At 61.0% G+C, this 23150-nt stretch overlaps 2 protein-coding genes across 2 annotated transcripts in view; one reads left to right on the top strand and one right to left on the bottom strand.

Moving 5' to 3' along the window:
- Nucleotides 1-4132, bottom strand: part of COX4I1 (cytochrome c oxidase subunit 4I1) — a 10868-nt gene extending 6736 nt beyond the window's left edge. The window contains 1 exon segment of the mRNA XM_075326249.1: nucleotides 4031-4132. The gene's annotated coding sequence lies outside the window, so the exon portion shown is untranslated.
- Nucleotides 4133-4319: 187 nt separating this feature from the next.
- Nucleotides 4320-21864, top strand: EMC8 (ER membrane protein complex subunit 8). The gene is made up of 6 exons (XM_075326248.1): nucleotides 4320-4452; nucleotides 14757-14971; nucleotides 15563-15639; nucleotides 16461-16530; nucleotides 17943-18037; nucleotides 19697-21864. The coding sequence occupies exons 1-6, from the start codon at nucleotides 4341-4343 to the stop codon at nucleotides 19854-19856; spliced, it is 729 nt and encodes a 242-aa protein (XP_075182363.1). The 5' UTR covers nucleotides 4320-4340; the 3' UTR covers nucleotides 19857-21864.
- The last annotated feature ends 1286 nt before the right edge of the window (nucleotides 21865-23150 follow it).

The raw sequence follows: 23150 nt of genomic DNA, 5'->3' as shown, positions 1-23150 counted from the left end.
GGCTCAGACCCCCCCATACTCCGCTGTATAGGCTCTGCACAGTGCAGGCTCAGACCCCCCCATACTCCGCTGTATAGGCTCCGCACAGTGCAGGCTCAGACCCCCCCATACTCCGCTGTATAGGCTCCGCACAGTGCAGGCTCAGACCCCCCCATACTCCGCTGTATAGGCTCTGCACAGTGCAGGCTCAGACCCCCCCATACTTCGCTGTATAGGCTCTGCACAGTGCAGGCTCAGACCCCCCCATACTTCGCTGTATAGGCTCTGCACAGTGCAGGCTCAGACCCCCCCCCATACTCCGCTGTATAGGCTCTGCACAGTGCAGGCTCAGACCCCCCCATACTTCGCTGTATAGGCTCTGCACAGTGCAGGCTCACCCCCCCCCATACTCCGCTGTATAGGCTCTGCACAGTGCAGGCTCAGACCCCCCCCATACTCCGCTGTATAGGCTCTGCACAGTGCAGGCTCAGACCCCCCCATACTTCGCTGTATAGGCTCCGCACAGTGCAGGCTCAGACCCCCCCATACTCCGCTGTATAGGCTCTGCACAGTGCAGGCTCACCCCCCCCCCATACTCCGCTGTATAGGCTCTGCACAGTGCAGGCTCAGACCCCCCATACTCCGCTGTATCAGCTCTGCACAGTGCAGGCTCAGACCCCCCCATACTCCGCTGTATAGGCTCCGCACAGTGCAGGCTCAGACCCCCCCATACTCCGCTGTATAGGCTCTGCACAGTGCAGGCTCAGACCCCCCCCATACTCCGCTGTATAGGCTCTGCACAGTGCAGGCTCAGACCCCCCCATACTCCGCTGTATAGGCTCTGCACAGTGCAGGCTCACCCCTCCCATACTCCGCTGTATAGGCTCCGCACAGTGCAGGCTCAGACCCCCCATACTCCGCTGTATAGGCTCTGCACAGTGCAGGCTCAGACCCCCCATACTCCGCTGTATAGGCTCTGCACAGTGTGACGCTTTCATTGCCTTTTTTGCAGTTTAGCAGTAGATAAGCTGTAACCGGAGGAGGAGCAGAGAATCCATAACGGATTAATAACGTCCATCACTTCCCTCCTGCGGCCTCGGGGAAAGCGGCTGCAGGAGGAGTCACCTGAGGGGCCGTCAGTGAGCTCACACTGCAGTAATGTCCCCTTATATACACGGCTGCAGGAGGAGTCACCTGAGGAGCCGTCAGTGAGCGCACACTGCAGTAATGTCGCCTTATATACAAGGCTGCAGGAGGAGTCACCTGAGGAGCATTCAGTGAGCGCACACTGCAGTAATGTCCCCTTATATACAAGGCTGCAGGAGGAGTCACCTGAGGAGCATTCAGTGAGCGCACACTGCAGTAATGTCCCCTTATATACAAGGCTGCAGGAGGAGTCACCTGAGGAGCATTCAGTGAGCGCACACTGCAGTAATGTCCCCTTATATACACGGCTGCAGGAGGAGTCACCTGAGGAGCAGTCAGTGAGCGCACACTGCAATAATGTCCCCTTATATACACGGCTGCAGGAGGAGTCACCTGAGGAGCCGTCAGTGAGCTCACACTGCAGTGATGTCCCCTTATATACACGGCTGCAGGAGGAGTCACCTGAGGGGCAGTCAGTGAGCGCACACTGCAGTAATGTCCCCTTATATACAAGGCTGCAGGAGGAGTCACCTGAGGAGCCGTCAGTGAGCTCACACTGCAGTAATGTCCCCTTATATACGTGGCTGCAGGAGGAGTCACCTCAGGAGCCGTCAGTGAGCTCACACTGCAGTAATGTCCCCTTATATACACGGCTGCAGGAGGAGTCACCCGAGGAGCCGTCAGTGAGCTCACACTGCAGTAGTGTCCCCTTATATACACGGCTGCAGGAGGAGTCACCCGAGGAGCCGTCAGTGAGCTCACACTGCAGTAGTGTCCCCTTATACACACGGCTGCAGGAGTCACCTGAGGAGCGGTCAGTGAGCTCACACTGCAGTAATGTCCCCCTTATATACACGGCTGCAGGAGGAGTCACCTGAGGGGACGTCAGTGAGCTCACACTGCAGTAGTGTCCCCTTATATACACGGCTGCAGGAGTCACCTGAGGGGCAGTCAGTGAGCTCACACTGCAGTGATGTCCCCTTATATACACGGCTGCAGGAGGAGTCACCTGAGGGGCCGTCAGTGAGCGCACACTGCAGTGATGTCCCCTTATATACACGGCTGCAGGAGGAGTCACCTGAGGGGCCGTCAGTGAGCGCACACTGCAGTAATGTCCCCTTATATACACGGCTGCAGGAGGAGTCACCTGAGGAGCCGTCAGTGAGCTCACACTGCAGTAATGTCCCCTTATATACACGGCTGCAGGAGGAGTCACCTGAGGGGACGTCAGTGAGCTCACACTGCAGTAATGTCCCCTTACATACACGGCTGCAGGAGGAGTCACCTGAGGGGACGTCAGTGAGCTCACACTGCAGTAATGTCCCCTTATATACACGGCTGCAGGAGGAGTCACCTGAGGAGCCGTCAGTGAGCTCACACTGCAGTAATGTCCCCTTACATACACGGCTGCAGGAGGAGTCACCTGAGGGGACGTCAGTGAGCTCACACTGCAGTAATGTCCCCTTATATACACGGCTGCAGGAGGAGTCACCTGAGGAGCCGTCAGTGAGCTCACACTGCAGTAATGTCCCCTTATATACACGGCTGCAGGAGGAGTCACCTGAGGAGCCGTCAGTGAGCTCACACTGCAGTAATGTCCCCTTATATACACGGCTGCAGGAGGAGTCACCTGAGGAGCCGTCAGTGAGCTCACACTGCAGTAATGTCCCCTTATATACACGGCTGCAGGAGGAGTCACCTGAGGAGCCGTCAGTGAGCTCACACTGCAGTAATGTCCCCTTACATACACGGCTGCAGGAGGAGTCACCTGAGGAGCCGTCAGTGAGCTCACACTGCAGTAATGTCCCCTTATATACACGGCTGCAGGAGGAGTCACCTGAGGAGCCGTCAGTGAGCTCACACTGCAGTAATGTCCCCTTATATACACGGCTGCAGGAGTCACCTGAGGAGCCGTCAGTGAGCTCACACTGCAGTAATGTCCCCTTATATACACGGCTGCAGGAGGAGTCACCTGAGGAGCCGTCAGTGAGCTCACACTGCAGTAATGTCCCCTTATATACACGGCTGCCGGAGGAGTCACCTGAGGAGCCGTCAGTGAGCTCACACTGCAGTAATGTCCCCTTATATACACGGCTGCAGGAGGAGTCACCCGAGGAGCCGTCAGTGAGCTCACACTGCAGTAATGTCCCCTTATATACACGGCTGCAGGAGGAGTCACCTGAGGAGCCGTCAGTGAGCTCACACTGCAGTAATGTCCCCTTACATACACGGCTGCAGGAGGAGTCACCTGAGGAGCCGTCAGTGAGCTCACACTGCAGTAATGTCCCCTTATATACACGGCTGCAGGAGGAGTCACCTGAGGAGCCGTCAGTGAGCTCACACTGCAGTAATGTCCCCTTACATACACGGCTGCAGGAGGAGTCACCTGAGGAGCCGTCAGTGAGCTCACACTGCAGTAATGTCCCCTTATATACACGGCTGCAGGAGGAGTCACCTGAGGAGCCGTCAGTGAGCTCACACTGCAGTAATGTCCCCTTACATACACGGCTGCAGGAGGAGTCACCTGAGGAGCCGTCAGTGAGCTCACACTGCAGTAATGTCCCCTTACATACACGGCTGCAGGAGGAGTCACCTGAGGAGCCGTCAGTGAGCTCACACTGCAGTAATGTCCCCTTACATACACGGCTGCAGATCATAGGTGTTTAAAAAAAAAAAACCCCGAAAGTCCCGCGTGTAATAATCTCATTCCCAGAGGCCGTCAGCACAGGGCAAGCCGTGTAACGGGCCAAGGGCACTGCAGCTCCCAGCACGCCCGGAAGCCGCGGACTCCCGCTGAGGAGGGTATATACGGGGGGAGCCTGTATTATATTGTGACACCACATATTACACCCCGGGTCCCGGGACACCGCCCCCGGCTCCGGAGCGCCCGCCTCCCCGCACTCACCTCACCACCGCCGGCTGCCAAGAACAGAGAGGACACCGGAACCAGCGACACGGAAATCCGGGCAGAGGGGAGGCGCCGCCCACTGCCGCACTGCACGCCGGGACGCCCTGGAGGACTCCGCACAGAGCCCCGCCCCCGCACAGACACCGCCTGTCCCGGCCCGTCCTCCGGTGACGGCTGCGCGCGGTGCACTGTGGGTGCTGGCAGCGGTCCGCCCTCCGGTGTCACCAGGACACAGAGCTGTGTATAGAGCAGACGCCTCAGTGTGCCCGGAGTAACAATGGCCGCACCACGTGACCGGAGTCACTTTATGCCCGTGCTACGCGCGCGACCGCCGGCTTCTCGCTTTCCGGCTGTGTGTAGACTACTTGCGGCGACAGACTGTTTTATACCCGGCGGAAAGCACCGGGAGCGGCCTGGAGGTGAGGAGAGTGTGCGGGGCACCGGGGAGGGCGGGGCGTCTGTGCTCCGAGCCGCCGCCTCACTGTGACCGGACCGCTCACTGCGGACACCGGCCAGGAGCAGAAGGGTTAATGGTGAGAGGGAGCGGAGGAAGGGCGGAGCCGGCGCTGCGGATCATCCTACCGGACTACTGATCTGCTGCCATGTAGTCCTATATATTCTGAGCTATGTGACCTATGCTTCTCTATAACCCCGCCCCCACCACCGACAGCCTCTCTATAACCCCGCCCCCACCACCGACGGCTTCTCTATAACCCCGCCCCCACCACCGACGGCTTCTCTATAACCCCGCCCCCACCACCGACAGCCTCTCTATAACCCCGCCCCCACCACCGACAGCTTCTCTATAACCCCGCCCCCACCACCGTCAGCTTCTCTATAACCCCGCCCCCACCACCGACGGCTTCTCTATAACCCCGCCCCCACCACCGACAGCCTCTCTATAACCCCGCCCCCACCACCGACGGCTTCTCTATAACCCCGCCCCCACCACCGACGGCTTCTCTATAACCCCGCCCCCACCACCGACGGCTTCTCTATAACCCCGCCCCCACCACCGACAGCCTCTCTATAACCCCGCCCCCACCACCGACAGCTTCTCTATAACCCCGCCCCCACCACCGTCAGCTTCTCTATAACCCCGCCCCCACCACCGACGGCTTCTCTATAACCCCGCCCCCACCACCGACAGCCTCTCTATAACCCCGCCCCCACCACCGACGGCTTCTCTATAACTCCACCCCCACCACGACAGCTTCTCTATAACCCCGCCCCCACCACCGACGGCTTCTCTATAACTCCACCCCCACCACGACAGCTTCTCTATAACCCCGCCCCCACCACGACAGCTTCTCTATAACCCCGCCCCCACCACCGACAGCTTCTCTATAACCCCGCCCCCACCACCGACAGCTTCTCTATAACCCCGCCCCCACCACCGACAGCTTCTCTATAACCACGCCCCCACCACCGTCAGCTTCTCTATAACCCCGCCCCCACCACGACAGCTTCTCTATAACCCCGCCCCCACCACCGACGGCTTCTCTATAACCCCGCCCCCACCACCGACGGCTTCTCTATAACCCCGCCCCCACCACCGACGGCTTCTCTATAACCCCGCCCCCACCACCGACAGCTTCTCTATAACCCCGCCCCCACCACCGACAGCTTCTCTATAACCCCGCCCCCACCACCGACAGCTTCTCTATAACCCCGCCCCCCACCACCGTCAGCTTCTCTATAACCCCGCCCCCACCACCGACAGCTTCTCTATAACCCCGCCCCCACCACGACAGCCTCTCTATAACCCCGCCCCCACCATGACAGCCTCTCTATAACGAACCCCCGCCCCCACCACAACAGCTTCTCTATAACCCCGCCCCCCACCACCGACGGGCTTCTCTATAACTCCGCCCCCACCACCGACAGCTTCTCTATAACCCCGCCCCCACCACGACAGCTTTCTCTATACCCCCCCCAACCCCCCCCACCACCGACAGCTTCTCTATAACCCTGCCCCCCCACCGACAGCTTTCTCTATAACCCCGCCCCCCCCACCGACAGCTTCACTATAACCCCGCCCCCCCCACCGACAGCTTTCTCTATAACCCCGCCCCCCCACCGACAGCTTTCTCTATAACCCCGCCCCCACCACCGACAGCTTTCTCTATAACCCCGCCCCCACGACCGACGGCTTCTCTATAACCCCGCCCCCACGACCGACGGCTTCTCTATAACCCCGCCCCCACCACCGACGGCTTCTCTATAACCCCGCCCCCACCACCGACGGCTTCTCTATAACCCCGCCCCCACCACCGACGGCTTCTCTATAACCCCGCCCCCCACCACCGACGGCTTCTCTATAACCCCGCCCCCACCACCGACGGCTTCTCTATAACCCCGCCCCCACCACCGACGGCTTCTCTATAACCCCGCCCCCCACCACCGACGGCTTCTCTCTAACCCCGCCCCACCACCGACGGCTTCTCTCTAACCCCGCCCCCACCACCGACGGCTTCTCTCTAACCCCGCCCCCACCACCGACGGCTTCTCTCTAACCCCGCCCCCCACCACCGACGGCTTCTCTCTAACCCCGCCCCCACCACCGACGGCTTCTCTCTAACCCCGCCCCCACCACCGACGGCTTCTCTCTAACCCCGCCCCCACCACCGACGGCTTCTCTCTAACCCCGCCCCCACCACCGACGGCCTCTCTCTAACCCCCGCCCCCACCACCGACGGCCTCTCTCTAACCCCGCCCCCACCACCGACGGCCTCTCTCTAACCCCGCCCCCACCACCGACGGCCTCTCTCTAACCCCGCCCCCACCACCGACGGCCTCTCTCTAACCCCGCCCCCACCACCGACGGCCTCTCTCTAACCCCGCCCCCACCACCGACGGCCTCTCTCTAACCCCGCCCCCACCACCGACGGCCTCTCTCTAACCCCGCCCCCACCACCGACGGCCTCTCTCTAACCCCGCCCCCACCACCGACGGCCTCTCTCTAACCCCGCCCCCACCACCGACGGCCTCTCTCTAACCCCGCCCCCACCACCGACGGCCTCTCTCTAACCCCGCCCCCACCACCGACGGCCTCTCTCTAACCCCGCCCCCACCACCGACGGCCTCTCTCTAACCCCGCCCCCACCACCGACGGCCTCTCTCTAACCCCGCCCCCACCACCGACGGCCTCTCTCTAACCCCGCCCCCACCACCGACGGCCTCTCTCTAACCCCGCCCCCACCACCGACGGCCTCTCTCTAACCCCGCCCCCACCACCGACGGCCTCTCTCTAACCCCGCCCCCACCACCGACGGCCTCTCTCTAACCCCGCCCCCACCACCGACGGCCTCTCTCTAACCCCGCCCCCACCACCGACGGCCTCTCTCTAACCCCGCCCCCACCACCGACGGCCTCTCTCTAACCCCGCCCCCACCACCGACGGCCTCTCTCTAACCCCGCCCCCACCACCGACGGCCTCTCTCTAACCCCGCCCCCACCACCGACGGCCTCTCTCTAACCCCGCCCCCCACCACCGACGGCCTCTCTCTAACCCCGCCCCCACCACCGACGGCCTCTCTCTAACCCCGCCCCCACCACCGACGGCCTCTCTCTAACCCCGCCCCCACCACCGACGGCCTCTCTCTAACCCCGCCCCCACCACCGACGGCCTCTCTCTAACCCCGCCCCCACCACCGACGGCCTCTCTCTAACCCCGCCCCCACCACCGACGGCCTCTCTCTAACCCCGCCCCCACCACCGACGGCCTCTCTCTAACCCCGCCCCCACCACCGACGGCCTCTCTCTAACCCCGCCCCCACCACCGACGGCCTCTCTCTAACCCCGCCCCCACCACCGACGGCCTCTCTCTAACCCCGCCCCCACCACCGACGGCCTCTCTCTAACCCCGCCCCCACCACCGACGGCCTCTCTCTAACCCCGCCCCCACCACCGACGGCCTCTCTCTAACCCCGCCCCCACCACCGACGGCCTCTCTCTAACCCCGCCCCCCACCACCGACGGCCTCTCTCTAACCCCGCCCCCACCACCGACGGCCTCTCTCTAACCCCGCCCCCACCACCGACGGCCTCTCTCTAACCCCGCCCCCACCACCGACGGCCTCTCTCTAACCCCGCCCCCACCACCGGCGGCCTCTCTCTAACCCCGCCCCCACCACCGGCGGCCTCTCTCTAACCCCCGCCCCCACCACCGGCGGCCTCTCTCTAACCCCGCCCCCACCACCGGCGGCCTCTCCCTAACCCTGCCCCCACCACTGTGACAGCTTTCGGAGTATAACCTCGCCCACCCCACTGATTGACAGTTTCTGCCTATGCACAGGGTAAAGAAATCTGCCTTTTGTAAGGCTATGTCCGCACGTTGCTTTTTACCTGCTTTTTTGCTGCTTTTTCAACTGCAGCGTTTAATGCCAAAATGGATGTGTTCTGCTTTTCAAGCAAAGTCTATGGGAATTTGGGTTTCTTGTCCGCACTGTGCAGGTCAAACTGCAGCCTTTTTGTTGCAGAACTTTGGTCAAAAACTCAGCTTTGCAAAACCCAAATGGCAAAAACAATTCACCTGTCTGCACAGTGCGGACAAGAAACCCAAATTCCCATAGACTGTGCTTGAAAAGCAGAACACAACCATTTTGGCATTAAACAGCGCAGAAGAAAAAGCAGCAAAAAAGCAGGTAAAAAGCAACGTGCAGACATAGCCTAAGGGTGGAGTTGTATATAGAAAGCTGCCAATCAGGGGCGTGGTTATACAGAGCTGCCAATCAGGGGTGGGGTTATGCAGAGCTGCCAATAAGGGGCGGGGTTATGCAGAGCTGCCAATAAGGGGCGGGGTTATGCAGAGCTGCCAATAAGGGGCGGGGTTATGCAGAGCTGCCAATAAGGGGCGGGGTTATGCAGAGCTGCCAATAAGGGGCGGGGTTATGCAGAGCTGCCAATAAGGGGCGGGGTTATGCAGAGCTAACAATCAGGGGCGGGGTTATACATAGAAGGCTGCCAATCTGGGGCGGGGTTATACATAGAAGGCTGCCAATCAGGGGCGGGGTTATACATAGAAGGCTGCCAATCAGGGGCGGGGTTATACATAGAAGGCTGCCAATCAGGGGAGGGGTTATACATAGAAGGCTGCCAATCAGGGGCGGGGTTATACATAGAAGGCTGCCAATCTGGGGCGGGGTTATACAGAGCTCAGGTATATGAAGGGGTGAGTGCACTATTCCTATAGGGATATTCTCCTGGTGATATAATTGCAGCAGCAGCGCAGTAAGTGACACATCGCTGGGATCGCGCTCTCTGCCCCGCTATATAGTCCATGATAATTCAATTATAAACATAGCAAGCAGGCAGCGGGATGCTGCATGTGTGACCTGCGCCCTATTGAAGCTTTTGGTTAGTGCAGTCGCCCTCCATGGACGGTTCGGCTGCCAGCGGTCGCTCATCGGCAGGTGTCCCCGCGCATCGGTCTCTAGGACTGTGGCCCGGTCGTTGCCTTTTTGCTTTGTCTGTAGATGGGGGGCACAAACCTGGTGACAGATTCCTTTCACAGCGCCCGTCTGCCGACATGAGCCGCGGCCCCACCTATACATTATCCCTCCGCTGAGCGCACACGCCTGGTCTGTAGTGCGCAGTCCCCAATCTGCGGCTCTCTGTCAGTTGTCAGATTCTGTCCATGACCACCCACGTGTGTGACCGCAAGCTGGGAGTTGTAGTTCTGCCTGACCTGATATGTCCTCCTATCACACAATGTAACTCAGTTTGGATTGGTACAGGTGGGGAAGCCCGCTTGCCTCCTGTCCTCTCGTCTCGCCTCTCCCTGTCCTCTCGTCTCGCCTCTCCCTGTCCTCTCGTCTCGCCTCTCTCCCTGTCCTCTCGTCTCGCCTCTCTCCCTGTCCTCTCGTCTCGCCTCTCTCCCTGTCCTCTCGTCTCGCCCCTCCTGTCCTCTCGTCTCGCCCCTCCTGTCCTCTCGTCTCGCCTCTCTCCCTGTCCTCTCGTCTCGCCTCTCCTGTCCTCTCGTCTCGCCTCTCCTGTCCTCTCGTCTCGCCTCTCCTGTCCTCTCGTCTCGCCTCTCCTGTCCTCTCGTCTCGCCTCTCCCTGTCCTCTCGTCTCGCCTCTCCCTGTCCTCTCGTCTCGCCTCTCTCCCTGTCCTCTCGTCTCGCCTCTCTCCCTGTCCTCTCGTCTCGCCTCTCTCCCTGTCCTCTCGTCTCGCCTCTCTCCCTGTCCTCTCGTCTCGCCTCTCCCTGTCCTCTCGTCTCGCCTCTCTCCCTGTCCTCTTGTCTCGCCTCTCCTGTCCTCTCGTCTCGCCTCTCTCCCTGTCCTCTCGTCTCGCCTCTCCTGTCCTCTCGTCTCGCCTCTCTCCCTGTCCTCTCGTCTCGCCTCTCCTGTCCTCTCGTCTCGCCTCTCCTGTCCTCTCGTCTCGCCTCTCCCTGTCCTCTCGTCTCGCCTCTCCTGTCCTCTCGTCTCGCCTCTCCTGTCCTCTCGTCTCGCCTCTCCTGTCCTCTCGTCTCGCCTCTCTCCCTGTCCTCTCGTCTCGCCTCTCTCCCTGTCCTCTCGTCTCGCCTCTCTCCCTGTCCTCTCGTCTCGCCTCTCCTGTCCTCTCGTCTCGTCTCGCCTCCCCTGTCCTCTCGTCTCGCCTCTCTCCCTGTCCTCTCGTCTCGCCTCTCCTGTCCTCTCGTCTCGCCTCTCCTGTCCTCTCGTCTCGCCTCTCCCTGTCCTCTCGTCTCGCCTCTCCCTGTCCTCTCGTCTCGCCTCTCCCTGTCCTCTCGTCTCGCCTCTCCCTGTCCTCTCGTCTCGCCTCTCCCTGTCCTCTCGTCTCGCCTCTCTCCCTGTCCTCTCGTCTCGCCTCTCTCCCTGTCCTCTCGTCTCGCCTCTCTCCCTGTCCTCTCGTCTCGCCTCTCTCCCTGTCCTCTCGTCTCGCCTCTCTCCCTGTCCTCTCGTCTCGCCTCTCCTGTCCTCTCGTCTCGCCTCTCCTGTCCTCTCGTCTCGCCTCTCCTGTCCTCTCGTCTCGCCTCTCCTGTCCTCTCGTCTCGCCTCTCCTGTCCTCTCGTCTCGCCTCTCCTGTCCTCTCGTCTCGCCTCTCCTGTCCTCTCGTCTCGCCTCTCCTGTCCTCTCGTCTCGCCTCTCCTGTCCTCTCGTCTCGCCTCTCCTGTCCTCTCGTCTCGCCTCTCCTGTCCTCTCGTCTCGCCTCTCCTGTCCTCTCGTCTCGCCTCTCCTGTCCTCTCGTCTCGCCTCTCCTGTCCTCTCGTCTCGCCTCTCCTGTCCTCTCGTCTCGCCTCTCCTGTCCTCTCGTCTCGCCTCTCCTGTCCTCTCGCCTCGCCTCTCCTGTCCTCTCGCCTCGCTTCGCCTCTCTCCCGACCTCTCGCCTCGCTTCGCCTCTCTCCCGACCTCTCGCCTCGCTTCGCCTCTCTCCCGACCTCTCGCCTCGCTTCGCCTCTCTCCCGACCTCTCGCCTCGCTTCGCCTCTCTCCCGACCTCTCGCCTCGCTTCGCCTCTCTCCCGACCTCTCGCCTCGCTTCGCCTCTCTCCCGACCTCTCGCCTCGCTTCGCCTCTCTCCCGACCTCTCGCCTCGCTTCGCCTCTCTCCCGACCTCTCGCCTCGCTTCGCCTCTCTCCCGACCTCTCGCCTCGCTTCGCCTCTCTCCCGACCTCTCGCCTCGCTTCGCCTCTCTCCCGACCTCTCGCCTCGCTTCGCCTCTCTCCCGACCTCTCGCCTCGCTTCGCCTCTCTCCCGACCTCTCGCCTCGCTTCGCCTCTCTCCCGACCTCTCGCCTCGCTTCGCCTCTCTCCCGACCTCTCGCCTCGCTTCGCCTCTCTCCCGACCTCTCGCCTCGCTTCGCCTCTCTCCCGACCTCTCGCCTCGCTTCGCCTCTCTCCCGACCTCTCGCCTCGCTTCGCCTCTCTCCCGACCTCTCGCCTCGCTTCGCCTCTCTCCCGACCTCTCGCCTCGCTTCGCCTCTCTCCCGACCTCTCGCCTCGCTTCGCCTCTCTCCCGACCTCTCGCCTCGCTTCGCCTCTCTCCCGACCTCTCGCCTCGCTTCGCCTCTCTCCCGACCTCTCGCCTCGCTTCGCCTCTCTCCCGACCTCTCGCCTCGCTTCGCCTCTCTCCCGACCTCTCGCCTCGCTTCGCCTCTCTCCCGACCTCTCGCCTCGCTTCGCCTCTCTCCCGACCTCTCGCCTCGCTTCGCCTCTCTCCCGACCTCTCGCCTCGCTTCGCCTCTCTCCCGACCTCTCGCCTCGCTTCGCCTCTCTCCCGACCTCTCGCCTCGCTTCGCCTCTCTCCCGACCTCTCGCCTCGCTTCGCCTCTCTCCCGACCTCTCGCCTCGCTTCGCCTCTCTCCCGACCTCTCGCCTCGCTTCGCCTCTCTCCCGACCTCTCGCCTCGCTTCGCCTCTCTCCCGACCTCTCGCCTCGCTTCGCCTCTCTCCCGACCTCTCGCCTCGCTTCGCCTCTCTCCCGACCTCTCGCCTCGCTTCGCCTCTCTCCCGACCTCTCGCCTCGCTTCGCCTCTCTCCCGACCTCTCGCCTCGCTTCGCCTCTCTCCCGACCTCTCGCCTCGCTTCGCCTCTCTCCCGACCTCTCGCCTCGCTTCGCCTCTCTCCCGACCTCTCGCCTCGCTTCGCCTCTCTCCCGACCTCTCGCCTCGCTTCGCCTCTCTCCCGACCTCTCGCCTCGCTTCGCCTCTCTCCCGACCTCTCGCCTCGCTTCGCCTCTCTCCCGACCTCTCGCCTCGCTTCGCCTCTCTCCCGACCTCTCGCCTCGCTTCGCCTCTCTCCCGACCTCTCGCCTCGCTTCGCCTCTCTCCCGACCTCTCGCCTCGCTTCGCCTCTCTCCCGACCTCTCGCCTCGCTTCGCCTCTCTCCCGACCTCTCGCCTCGCTTCGCCTCTCTCCCGACCTCTCGCCTCGCTTCGCCTCTCTCCCGACCTCTCGCCTCGCTTCGCCTCTCTCCCGACCTCTCGCCTCGCTTCGCCTCTCTCCCGACCTCTCGCCTCGCTTCGCCTCTCTCCCGACCTCTCGCCTCGCTTCGCCTCTCTCCCGACCTCTCGCCTCGCTTCGCCTCTCTCCCGACCTCTCGCCTCGCTTCGCCTCTCTCCCGACCTCTCGCCTCGCTTCGCCTCTCTCCCGACCTCTCGCCTCGCTTCGCCTCTCTCCCGACCTCTCGCCTCGCTTCGCCTCTCTCCCGACCTCTCGCCTCGCTTCGCCTCTCTCCCGACCTCTCGCCTCGCTTCGCCTCTCTCCCGACCTCTCGCCTCGCTTCGCCTCTCTCCCGACCTCTCGCCTCGCTTCGCCTCTCTCCCGACCTCTCGCCTCGCTTCGCCTCTCTCCCGACCTCTCGCCTCGCTTCGCCTCTCTCCCGACCTCTCGCCTCGCTTCGCCTCTCTCCCGACCTCTCGCCTCGCTTCGCCTCTCTCCCGACCTCTCGCCTCGCTTCGCCTCTCTCCCGACCTCTCGCCTCGCTTCGCCTCTCTCCCGACCTCTCGCCTCGCTTCGCCTCTCTCCCGACCTCTCGCCTCGCTTCGCCTCTCTCCCGACCTCTCGCCTCGCTTCGCCTCTCTCCCGACCTCTCGCCTCGCTTCGCCTCTCTCCCGACCTCTCGCCTCGCTTCGCCTCTCTCCCGACCTCTCGCCTCGCTTCGCCTCTCTCCCGACCTCTCGCCTCGCTTCGCCTCTCTCCCGACCTCTCGCCTCGCTTCGCCTCTCTCCCGACCTCTCGCCTCGCTTCGCCTCTCTCCCGACCTCTCGCCTCGCTTCGCCTCTCTCCCGACCTCTCGCCTCGCTTCGCCTCTCTCCCGACCTCTCGCCTCGCTTCGCCTCTCTCCCGACCTCTCGCCTCGCTTCGCCTCTCTCCCGACCTCTCGCCTCGCTTCGCCTCTCTCCCGACCTCTCGCCTCGCTTCGCCTCTCTCCCGACCTCTCGCCTCGCTTCGCCTCTCTCCCGACCTCTCGCCTCGCTTCGCCTCTCTCCCGACCTCTCGCCTCGCTTCGCCTCTCTCCCGACCTCTCGCCTCGCTTCGCCTCTCTCCCGACCTCTCGCCTCGCTTCGCCTCTCTCCCGACCTCTCGCCTCGCTTCGCCTCTCTCCCGACCTCTCGCCTCGCTTCGCCTCTCTCCCGACCTCTCGCCTCGCTTCGCCTCTCTCCCGACCTCTCGCCTCGCTTCGCCTCTCTCCCGACCTCTCGCCTCGCTTCGCCTCTCTCCCGACCTCTCGCCTCGCTTCGCCTCTCTCCCGACCTCTCGCCTCGCTTCGCCTCTCTCCCGACCTCTCGCCTCGCTTCGCCTCTCTCCCGACCTCTCGCCTCGCTTCGCCTCTCTCCCGACCTCTCGCCTCGCTTCGCCTCTCTCCCGACCTCTCGCCTCGCTTCGCCTCTCTCCCGACCTCTCGCCTCGCTTCGCCTCTCTCCCGACCTCTCGCCTCGCTTCGCCTCTCTCCCGACCTCTCGCCTCGCTTCGCCTCTCTCCCGACCTCTCGCCTCGCTTCGCCTCTCTCCCGACCTCTCGCCTCGCCTCGCCTCTCTCCCGACCTCTCGCCTCGCCTCGCCTCTCTCCCGACCTCTCGCCTCGCCTCTCTCCCGACCTCTCGCCTCGCCTCTCTCCCGACCTCTCGCCTCGCTTCGCCTCTCTCCCGACCTCTCGCCTCGCTTCGCCTCTCTCCCGACCTCTCGCCTCGCTTCGCCTCTCTCCCGACCTCTCGCCTCGCTTCGCCTCTCTCCTCTCCCTCGTCCTCTTCTCTCCTCATCACCTCCCGTCTTTTTCTTTCCTGCAGACAAGATGCCGGTCTTCAAGCTGACGACACAAGCGTACTGCAAGATGATGCTGCACGGAGCCAAGCACCCGGCCAGCTGTGTGAACGGCGTCCTGGTGGCTGAGAAGCAGAAGCGTAAAGAGGCTCCGCAGCAGCAGGTGCTGTTTGTGGACTGTATCCCGCTCTTCCATGGAAGCATCGCTCTGTCCCCGGTGCTGGAGGTGGCGCTGACGCTGGTAAGGGGCAGATGTCAGTGATCTGGAGCCCAGCAGAGACGTCTGATGTTACTGTCTTCGCTGACACATTGTAACGACTCTCCTACATCAGGAGACTTTCTTCTTCTGAATATAAACAAGGAGCGGTTCCATTCACTGGCAGCAATCAGAGACCATGGGGATAACTCTACAGAATGGCGCCGCATTTAGATTATTTTTCCCTTTTGTTGCAGGTTTCCTTCATTTGTTTCTGCACGGGACGTTCCTGTGTGTAACAACCTCCCCCTGATTTGTAATGATTTGGTTTATTCTAAGAAGGTTAAACAAGAAAATCCCATTACATTTCATTGGGGTGAACCACGGTCATAAAGATCAGGGGGGATTCTACATACAGGACCATTATATGCTATTGACAGTAAATCTGTGGGGTTTTTTTTGTGTTTTTTTAATCCCCGTAGTGATGTTCGATGCACTTTTTCTTTTTTTGCGGGACTTATGGTGTCAGTGCTGGCTCCGTACTCCTCGGTGCCGTGTGCTCGCTCCGCGCCCCTCGGTGCCGCGTGCTCGCCCCTCGGTGCTCGCTGACGCTCTCTGTTGTCTCTTCCTTCGCAGATCGACACGTGGTGTAAAGAGAACAGTTATGTGATCGCCGGCTACTATCAGGGCAACGAGCGGCTGAAAGACAACAGGTCAGTGCTGCGCCAGATCCGTCACCACTGAGACCCCGCCGCTGTGCGCAGCCACCGGTCATGTGACTGACGTATAACGGCTGCCGGTCACAGGCGTCTTCTGTACCTGAGCGTAATATTCCGGTGGTAAGCTGTGACGTGTAGTGCCTGTGTATCCAACACAGACTAGTATGAAAACCCCCATGCTTTACACTGCAGGTACTAACCACATACCCAAACATGTCACAGAGCAACAGCTGATGTAGAGAGGTGGGCGCCCCGTTATCACTCGCACACATCACCCCGCACTCTTCCTCCTCTCCCGGGGCCCCCCGCGCTCTTCCTCTTCCCCCGGGGTTCCTCCGCGCTCTTCCTCCTCCCCCGGGGTTCCTCCGCGCTCTTGCTCCTCCCCCGGGGTTCCCCCGCGCTCTTGCTCCTCCCCCGGGGCGCCCCCGCGCTCTTGCTCCTCCCCCGGGGCGCCCCCGCGCTCTTGCTCCTCCCCCGGGGCGCCCCCGCGCTCTTGCTCCTCCCCCGGGGCGCCCCCGCGCTCTTGCTCCTCCCCCGGGGCGCCCCCGCGCTCTTGCTCCTCCCCCGGGGCGCCCCCGCGCTCTTGCTCCTCCCCCGGGGCGCCCCCGCGCTCTTGCTCCTCCCCCGGGGCGCCCCCGCGCTCTTGCTCCTCCCCCGGGGCGCCCCCGCGCTCTTGCTCCTCCCCCGGGGCGCCCCCGCGCTCTTGCTCCTCCCCCGGGGCCACTCGCGCTGTCACTTATACGGTACATTGTGACCTGCTGCTGTTAATTTCCCCGTCATGTCCGTCCTGTGCATGATGATTATTTCTGTTTCAGTCTGAACCTGGTCGCTGAGAGAATCGCCTCGCGGATCGCAGAGGGGTGCAGCGACGCTGCCTTAATAATGGTACGGAAAGCCCAGGGGCGTGTTACGGGGGTTCATCTGGTCTGTTGTGGTGGACGGGAAAAATATCCCCACGAGCAGCAGCCGGTCACCTCAGTGGGCTATGGAGGAATAATATGGGGGGAAGCAGCCGGCAGTGCGTGGGCGGAGGGGTATAATATGGGGGGAAGCAGCCGGCAGTGCACGGGCGGAGGGGAGTAATATGGGGGGAAGCAGCCGGCAGTGCGCAGGCAGAGGGGAATAATATGGGGGGAAGCAGCCGGCAGTGCGCGGGCGGAGGGGAATAATATGGGGGGAAGCAGCCGGCAGTGCGCGGGCGGAGGGGAATAATATGGGGGGAAGCAGCCGGCAGTGTGCGAGCGGAGGGGAGTAATATGGGGGGAAGCAGCCGGCAGTGCGCGGGCAGAGGGGAATAATATGGGGGGAAGCAGCCGGCAGTGCGCAGGCAGAGGGGAATAATATGGGGGGAAGCAGCCGGCAGTGCGCAGGCAGAGGGGAATAATATGGGGGGAAGCAGCCGGCAGTGTGCGGACGGAGGGGTATAATATGGGGGGAAGCAGCCGGCAGTGCGCAGGCGGAGGGGAATAATATGGGGGGAAGCAGCCGGCAGTGCGCAGGCGGAGGGGAATAATATGGGGGGGAAGCAGCTGGCAGTGTGTGAGCGGAGGGGGATAATATGGGGGGAAGCAGCCGGCAGTGTGCGAGCGGAGGGGTATAATATGGGGGGAAGCAGCCGGCAGTACGCGGGCGGAGGGGGATAATATGGGGGGAAGCAGCCGGCAGTGCACGGGCGGAGGGGAGTAATATGGGGGGAAGCAGCCGGCAGTGCGCAGGCGGAGGGGAGTAATATGGGGGGAAGCAGCCGGCAGTGCACGGGCGGAAGGGAGTAATATGGGGGGAAGCAGCCGGCAGTGCACGGGCGGAGGGGAATAATATGGGGGGAAGCAGCCGGCAGTGCGCAGGCGGAGGGGAGTAATATGGGGGGAAGCAGCCGGCAGTGCACGGGCGGAGGGGAGTAATATGGGGGGAAGCAGCCGGCAGTGTGCGGGCGGAGGGGAATAATATGGGGGGAAGCAGCCGGCAGTGTGCGGGCGGAGGGGAATAACATGGGGGGAGCATTATATGGTTGTGGAGAGCCACTATGGCATAAAAGACGGAGCCTGTCAGTCAGTGTGCGGTTGGGGCCCCGTCTGTGCCCGGGCGGGGCCCTGTCTGTGTTCGGGTGGGGCCATTTCTGGGGTGAGTATGATACAGACAGTTGAGCTGCAGATCGCGGTCTGGTGCCGGCTCTCGGACCCTGCAGGCAGGAGGTTGCTGATATTGGATCAGATTCCCTTTGCTGTATATGGAGCAGCGCCCCCCGGTGGCCGCAGTTATTCTCAGTAATGCCGCATCTTCTGTTGTGTGTCCTGCAGGTGGACAACGCCAAATTCTCGGTGGACTGTATCCTCCCTTCCATCCACATGTACGAGTCCCATGATAGTCGATGGAAAGCGAGAGACCCGCACGAGTGAGTATCCACAGGAGGAACCGCAGCACAGAGCCGGCACCCACAAAATGCTGCTCCGCCACCATTCATGAAAAGATCATTTATTAACGACAATCTCCTAAAAACTGCTAAATATAGAAAAAACCTGCTCATTCCCTATGATGCAGGGTCATGAGACACCCCACACTCAACTGGGTGCAGGCGCAGTGACGGTAAAGTGGGTCATAGACACCAGGGATAATGCACCAGCGCATGCGCAGAGATGAGAGCAGATAATGTACCAGCGCATGTGCAGAGATGAGAGCGGATAATGTACCAGCGCATGTGCAGAGATGAGAGCGGATAATGTACCAGCGCATGTGCAGAGATGAGAGCGGATAATGTACCAGCGCATGCGCAGAGATGAGAGCAGATAATGTACCAACGCATGCGCAGAGATGAGAGCAGATAATGTACCAGCGCATGCACAGAGATGAGAGTGGATAATGTACCAGCGCATGCACAGAGATGAGTGGATAATGTACCAGCGCATGCACAGAGATGATAGTGGATAATATACAAGCGCATGCGCAGAGATGAGAGCAGATAATGTACCAGCGCATGTGCAGAGATGAGAGCGGATAATGTACCAGCGTATGTGCAGAGATGAGAGCAGATAATGTACCAGCGCATGTGCAGAGATGAGAGCGGATAATGTACCAGCGTATGTGCAGAGATGAGAGCAGATAATGTACCAGCGCATGTGCAGAGATGAGAGCGGCTAATGTACCAGCGCATGTGCAGAGATGAGAGCAGATAATGTACCAGCGCATGCACAGAGATGACAGCAGATAATGTACCAGCGCATGCACAGAGATGACAGCAGATAATGTACCAGCGCATGCACAGAGTTGAGAGCAGATAATGTACCAGCGCATGCGCAGAGATGAGAGCAGATAATGTACCAGCGCATGCGCAGAGATGAGTGGATAATGTACCAGCGCATGTGCAGAGATGAGAGCAGATAATGTACCAGCGCATGTGCAGAGATGAGAGCAGATAATGTACCAGCGCATGCACAGAGATGACAGCAGATAATGTACCAGCACATGTGCAGAGATGACAGCAGATAATGTACCAGCACATGTGCAGAGATGACAACAGATAATGTACCAGTGCATGTGCAGAGATGAGAACAGATAATGTACCAGCGCATGCGCAGAGATGAGAGCAGATAATGTACCAGCACATGCGCAGAGATGAGAGCAGATAATGTACCAGCACATGTGCAGTGATGACAGCAGATAATGTACCAGCGCATGCGCAGAGGTGAGAGCGGATAATGTACCAGCGCATGCACAGAGATGAGAGCGGATAATATACCAGCACATGCGCAGAGATGAGCGGATAATATACCAGCACATGCGCAGAGATGAGAGCAGATAATGTACCAGCGCATGTGCAGAGATGAGAGCAGATAATGTACCAGCGCATGCGCAGAGATGAAAGTGGATAATGTACCAGCGCATGTGCAGAGATGAGAGCAGTTTTGGATGGGGTGTATCCCAGGCAGCCACGTTTGGGACTCTGGGGTGACCATCCTCCTGGTGGCTCAGCTGTAAGGGGTGGGCTGGTGATAGGGATCTGGTGGTTTTGGGGTCCCGGCCTCGTGCGCTGAGGCTTATTCTCCTGTCTCCCCAGAGACGTCTTTGAAGACTGGCCGGAGGCGCAGCGGATCACGGCCTTGCTCATGGACAGCCGCTCTTACGAGACCCTGGTGGATTTCGACAGCCACCTAGACGACTTACGTAACGACTGGGCCAACCCCGAAATCAACAAGTCCATCATCCATCTATGCTAAGGTCAGAGGAGCCGCGGCCGGCCCACGCTATGCAAGAAGACCGCCGAATGTAGGAAGAGTCCCCTGACCACCACCTCTGCTGCCGGCGGGATCCCACCTGTGAGCGGACACTAACGGTTCAATCTGAGGACGGGACCTATGAGCGGGGGTCCACCCGAGCACTGTCCATCCGAGTGTGGTGCTGCCGCCGGCCTCTCCTGCTGTTCGCGCTGCCGCCGGCCTCTCCTGCAGCCTGCGCTGCCGCCGGCCTCTCCTGCAGGCTGCGCTGCCGCCGGCCTCTCCTGCAGCCTGCGCTGCCGCCGGCCTCTCCTGCAGCCTGCGCTGCCGCCGGCCTCTCCCGCAGCCCGCGCTGCCTTTTCTATATTGTGGTTTTTGTTTTTTATGATTAACAGAGAATTTAATCTATTAATAGGAAGAATGAGCGCGGTCGCGGCTTACAGAAATTCTGCGTACCCCGCCGCTGCCGCGCACTTCTAGAAGTTTTATAGTTTTACCTTTACAGGAGACGGACGGGTCCATAGCCGGCTGCTGTATCTACCGCACACGTGAGGGGCTCTCCTGTGACGACGGCTCCATCTCTGCTGCCTGTCAGTGACTAGTCGGTGCCGGCGCGTTCCCCCTCCTCCTCCTCACTACTCTTTCCTGGCGTTTGCCCCTTCGTCTCCTGGCGGTCTAGAGCGCTGGTGTTTCTCCCTTCGTCTCCTGGCGGTCCGGAGCTCTGGCGTTTCTCCCTTCATCTCCTGGCGGTCCGGAGCGCTGGTGTTTGCCCCTTCGTCTTCCGGTCGGTCCGGAGCGCTGGTGTTTCTCCCTTTGTCTCCTGGCGGTCCGGAGCTCTGGCGTTTCTCCCTTCATCTCCTGGCGGTCCGGAGCGCTGGTGTTTGCCCCTTCGTCTTCCGGTCGGTCCGGAGCGCTGGTGTTTCTCCCTTTGTCTCCTGGCGGTCCGGAGCGCTGGTGTTTGCCCCTTCGTCTTCCGGTCGGTCCGGAGCGCTGGTGTTTCTCCCTTTGTCTCCTGGCGGTCCGGAGCGCTGGTGTTTCTCCCTTTGTCTCCTGGCGGTCCGGAGCGCTGGTGTTTCTCCCTTTGTCTCCTGGCAGTCCGGAGCGCTGGTGTTTGCCCCTTCGTCTTCCGGTCGGTCCGGAGCTCTGGCGTTTCTCCCTTCGTCTCCTGGCGGTCCGGAGCGCTGGTGTTTCTCCCTTTGTCTCCTGGCGGTCCGGAGCGCTGGTGTTTCTCCCTTTGTCTCCTGGCGGTCCGGAGTGCTGGTGTTTCTCCCTTTGTCTCCTGGCGGTCCGGAGCGCTGGTGTTTCTCCCTTTGTCTCCTGGCGGTCCGGAGCGCTGGTGTTTGCCCCTTCGTCTTCCGGTCGGTCCGGAGCGCTGGTGTTTCTCCCTTTGTCTCCTGGCGGTCCGGAGCGCTGGTGTTTGCCCCTTCGTCTTCCGGTCGGTCCGGAGCTCTGGCGTTTCTCCCTTCGTCTCCTGGCGGTCCGGAACGCTGGTGTTTCTCCCTTTGTCTCCTGGCGGTCCGGAGCGCAGGCGTTTGGCCCTTTGTCTCCTGGCGGTCCGGAGCACTGGCGTTTCTCCCTTCGCTTCCTGGCGGTCCGGAGCACTGGCGTTTCTCCCTTCCTCTACTGGTGGTCTGGAGCGCCGGTGTTTGTCCCTTTTGTCTCCTGGTGGTCCGGAGCCCTGGTGTTTCTCCCTTCGTCTACTGGTGGTCCGGAGCGCTGGCGTTTCTCCCTTCGTCTCCTGGTGGTCCGGAGCCCTGGTGTTTCTCCCTTCGTCTCCTGGTGGTCCGGAGCCCTGGTGTTTCTCCCTTCCCTGGTGGTCCGGAGCCCTGGTGTTTCTCCCTTCCCTGGTGGTCCGGAGCCGCTCACGCCGCCGCCGTCGTCTTACACTGAAGCTCTGATTTCCGCTGACGGACTTTGCACGATAATTTGGAGATTTTATATTTTCTCGTTTTTCTTTTTGTCGAGTGTTTTTGTTTCATGAAAATTAATAAAAATTTACAAAATTCTGGAATTTCCGCAGTTTAGTATCAGATCGTAGCCTGCAGCCATCTCACTTTACAGCTTGCTGCAAAGAATCACACCTCTTAAAGGGAAACTCCACATTTAGTGTTTGACTTTCTGTAAGGTATAAACGGAACAATCACGACGAGGTACGGGGAAGAATAACGGGGTTCTGCTAATCGCCATGCTGACGGTCTCCAGTCACATCCTGCAAAATGGAGCCACATCTCTGTGTATAATGGTAGGTGGAACACGCCGATTCCAAGAAGAATTGTGAATGCAGCTCTGGAGGTGACAGGAGCTTAGTGCTTTATATGAAAAGAGCGAACCATGCAAAAGGCAGAACCAAGAGCCGACAATGAAAGCACAAGGCACAACTGCAGGGTGATGAGCAGGTGATTGGCTGATAACAGAGAGGAACAGAGGACATTCTATGCAAAATGGGGACGGATTACAAAACACAAAAATCAAGTGTTTCTTCGGCGCTCCATTGGGAGACCCAGACGATTGGGTGTATAGCACTGCCTCCGGAGGCCACACAAAGCATTACACTAAAAAGTGTAAGGCCCCTCCCCTTCTGACTATACACCCCCAGTGGGATCACTGGCTCACCAGTTTTCTGCTTTGTGCGAAGGAGGTCAGACATCCATGCATAGCTCCACTGTTTAGTCAGCAGCAGCTGCTGACTATATCGGATGGAAGAAAAGAGGGCCCATATAGGGCCCCCAGCATGCTCCCTTCTTACCCCACTTGTGGTTTGTAAGGTTGAGGTACCCATTGCGGGTACGGAGGCTGGAGCCCACATGCTGTTTTCCTTCCCCATCCCCCCTCAGGGCTCTGGGCGAAGTGGGATCTTACAGGTCTCCAGGCCCTGAGACCGGGCTCCATCCACAGACCCGGAGAACCTGCTGGATATGGAGCTGAGTATCGTCAGGGACAGGCCCTGCTACATTAAGGTACTCTGTCCCCGGGCAAGCGCGCACACACACACCAGCATTGCTGGGAGTGTTAGTGCGCCGGGGGTAACAGCGCGGTGCGCTCGTGCTATTATTCACTGCAGCTTCGCTGAGTGAATTTATGTATTGGGAACTGCCGCGCCGGCCGCTGCTGGGTGTTTTTTACATTGTGGCGCGGCTGGGACTTGTGGTGCGCCGGGGACTTCCGCGCTGGCCGTGCACATGGACGGCCGCGCTTATTACTCGAGTCCCCGGCTTTGCGGCCTAGTTTTCGTTTCGTTCCCGCCTCCAGCCCTGCCAGTCAGGGGTGAGGCGGGACGCTGTACAGACAGTCAGCGCC

Source organism: Anomaloglossus baeobatrachus, chromosome 10 (assembly GCF_048569485.1).
Source record: "Anomaloglossus baeobatrachus isolate aAnoBae1 chromosome 10, aAnoBae1.hap1, whole genome shotgun sequence".
In the NCBI taxonomy this organism is placed as follows: domain Eukaryota; kingdom Metazoa; phylum Chordata; class Amphibia; order Anura; family Aromobatidae; genus Anomaloglossus; species Anomaloglossus baeobatrachus.
The sequence above is the reverse complement of the archived record's forward strand: the minus strand, read 5'-3'. Positions and strand labels throughout refer to the sequence as shown.

Coding starts and splice junctions, on each gene's coding strand:
- EMC8 (XM_075326248.1), top strand. CDS start 4,341: ATGCCCGTGCTACGCGCGCGACCGCCGGCTTCTCGCTTTCCGGCTGTG. Junction 14,972..15,562: donor TGGAGGTGGCGCTGACGCTG/GTAAGGGGCAGA, acceptor CTTCCTTCGCAG/ATCGACACGTGGTGTAAAGA. Junction 18,038..19,696: donor AAAGCGAGAGACCCGCACGA/GTGAGTATCCAC, acceptor CTGTCTCCCCAG/AGACGTCTTTGAAGACTGGC.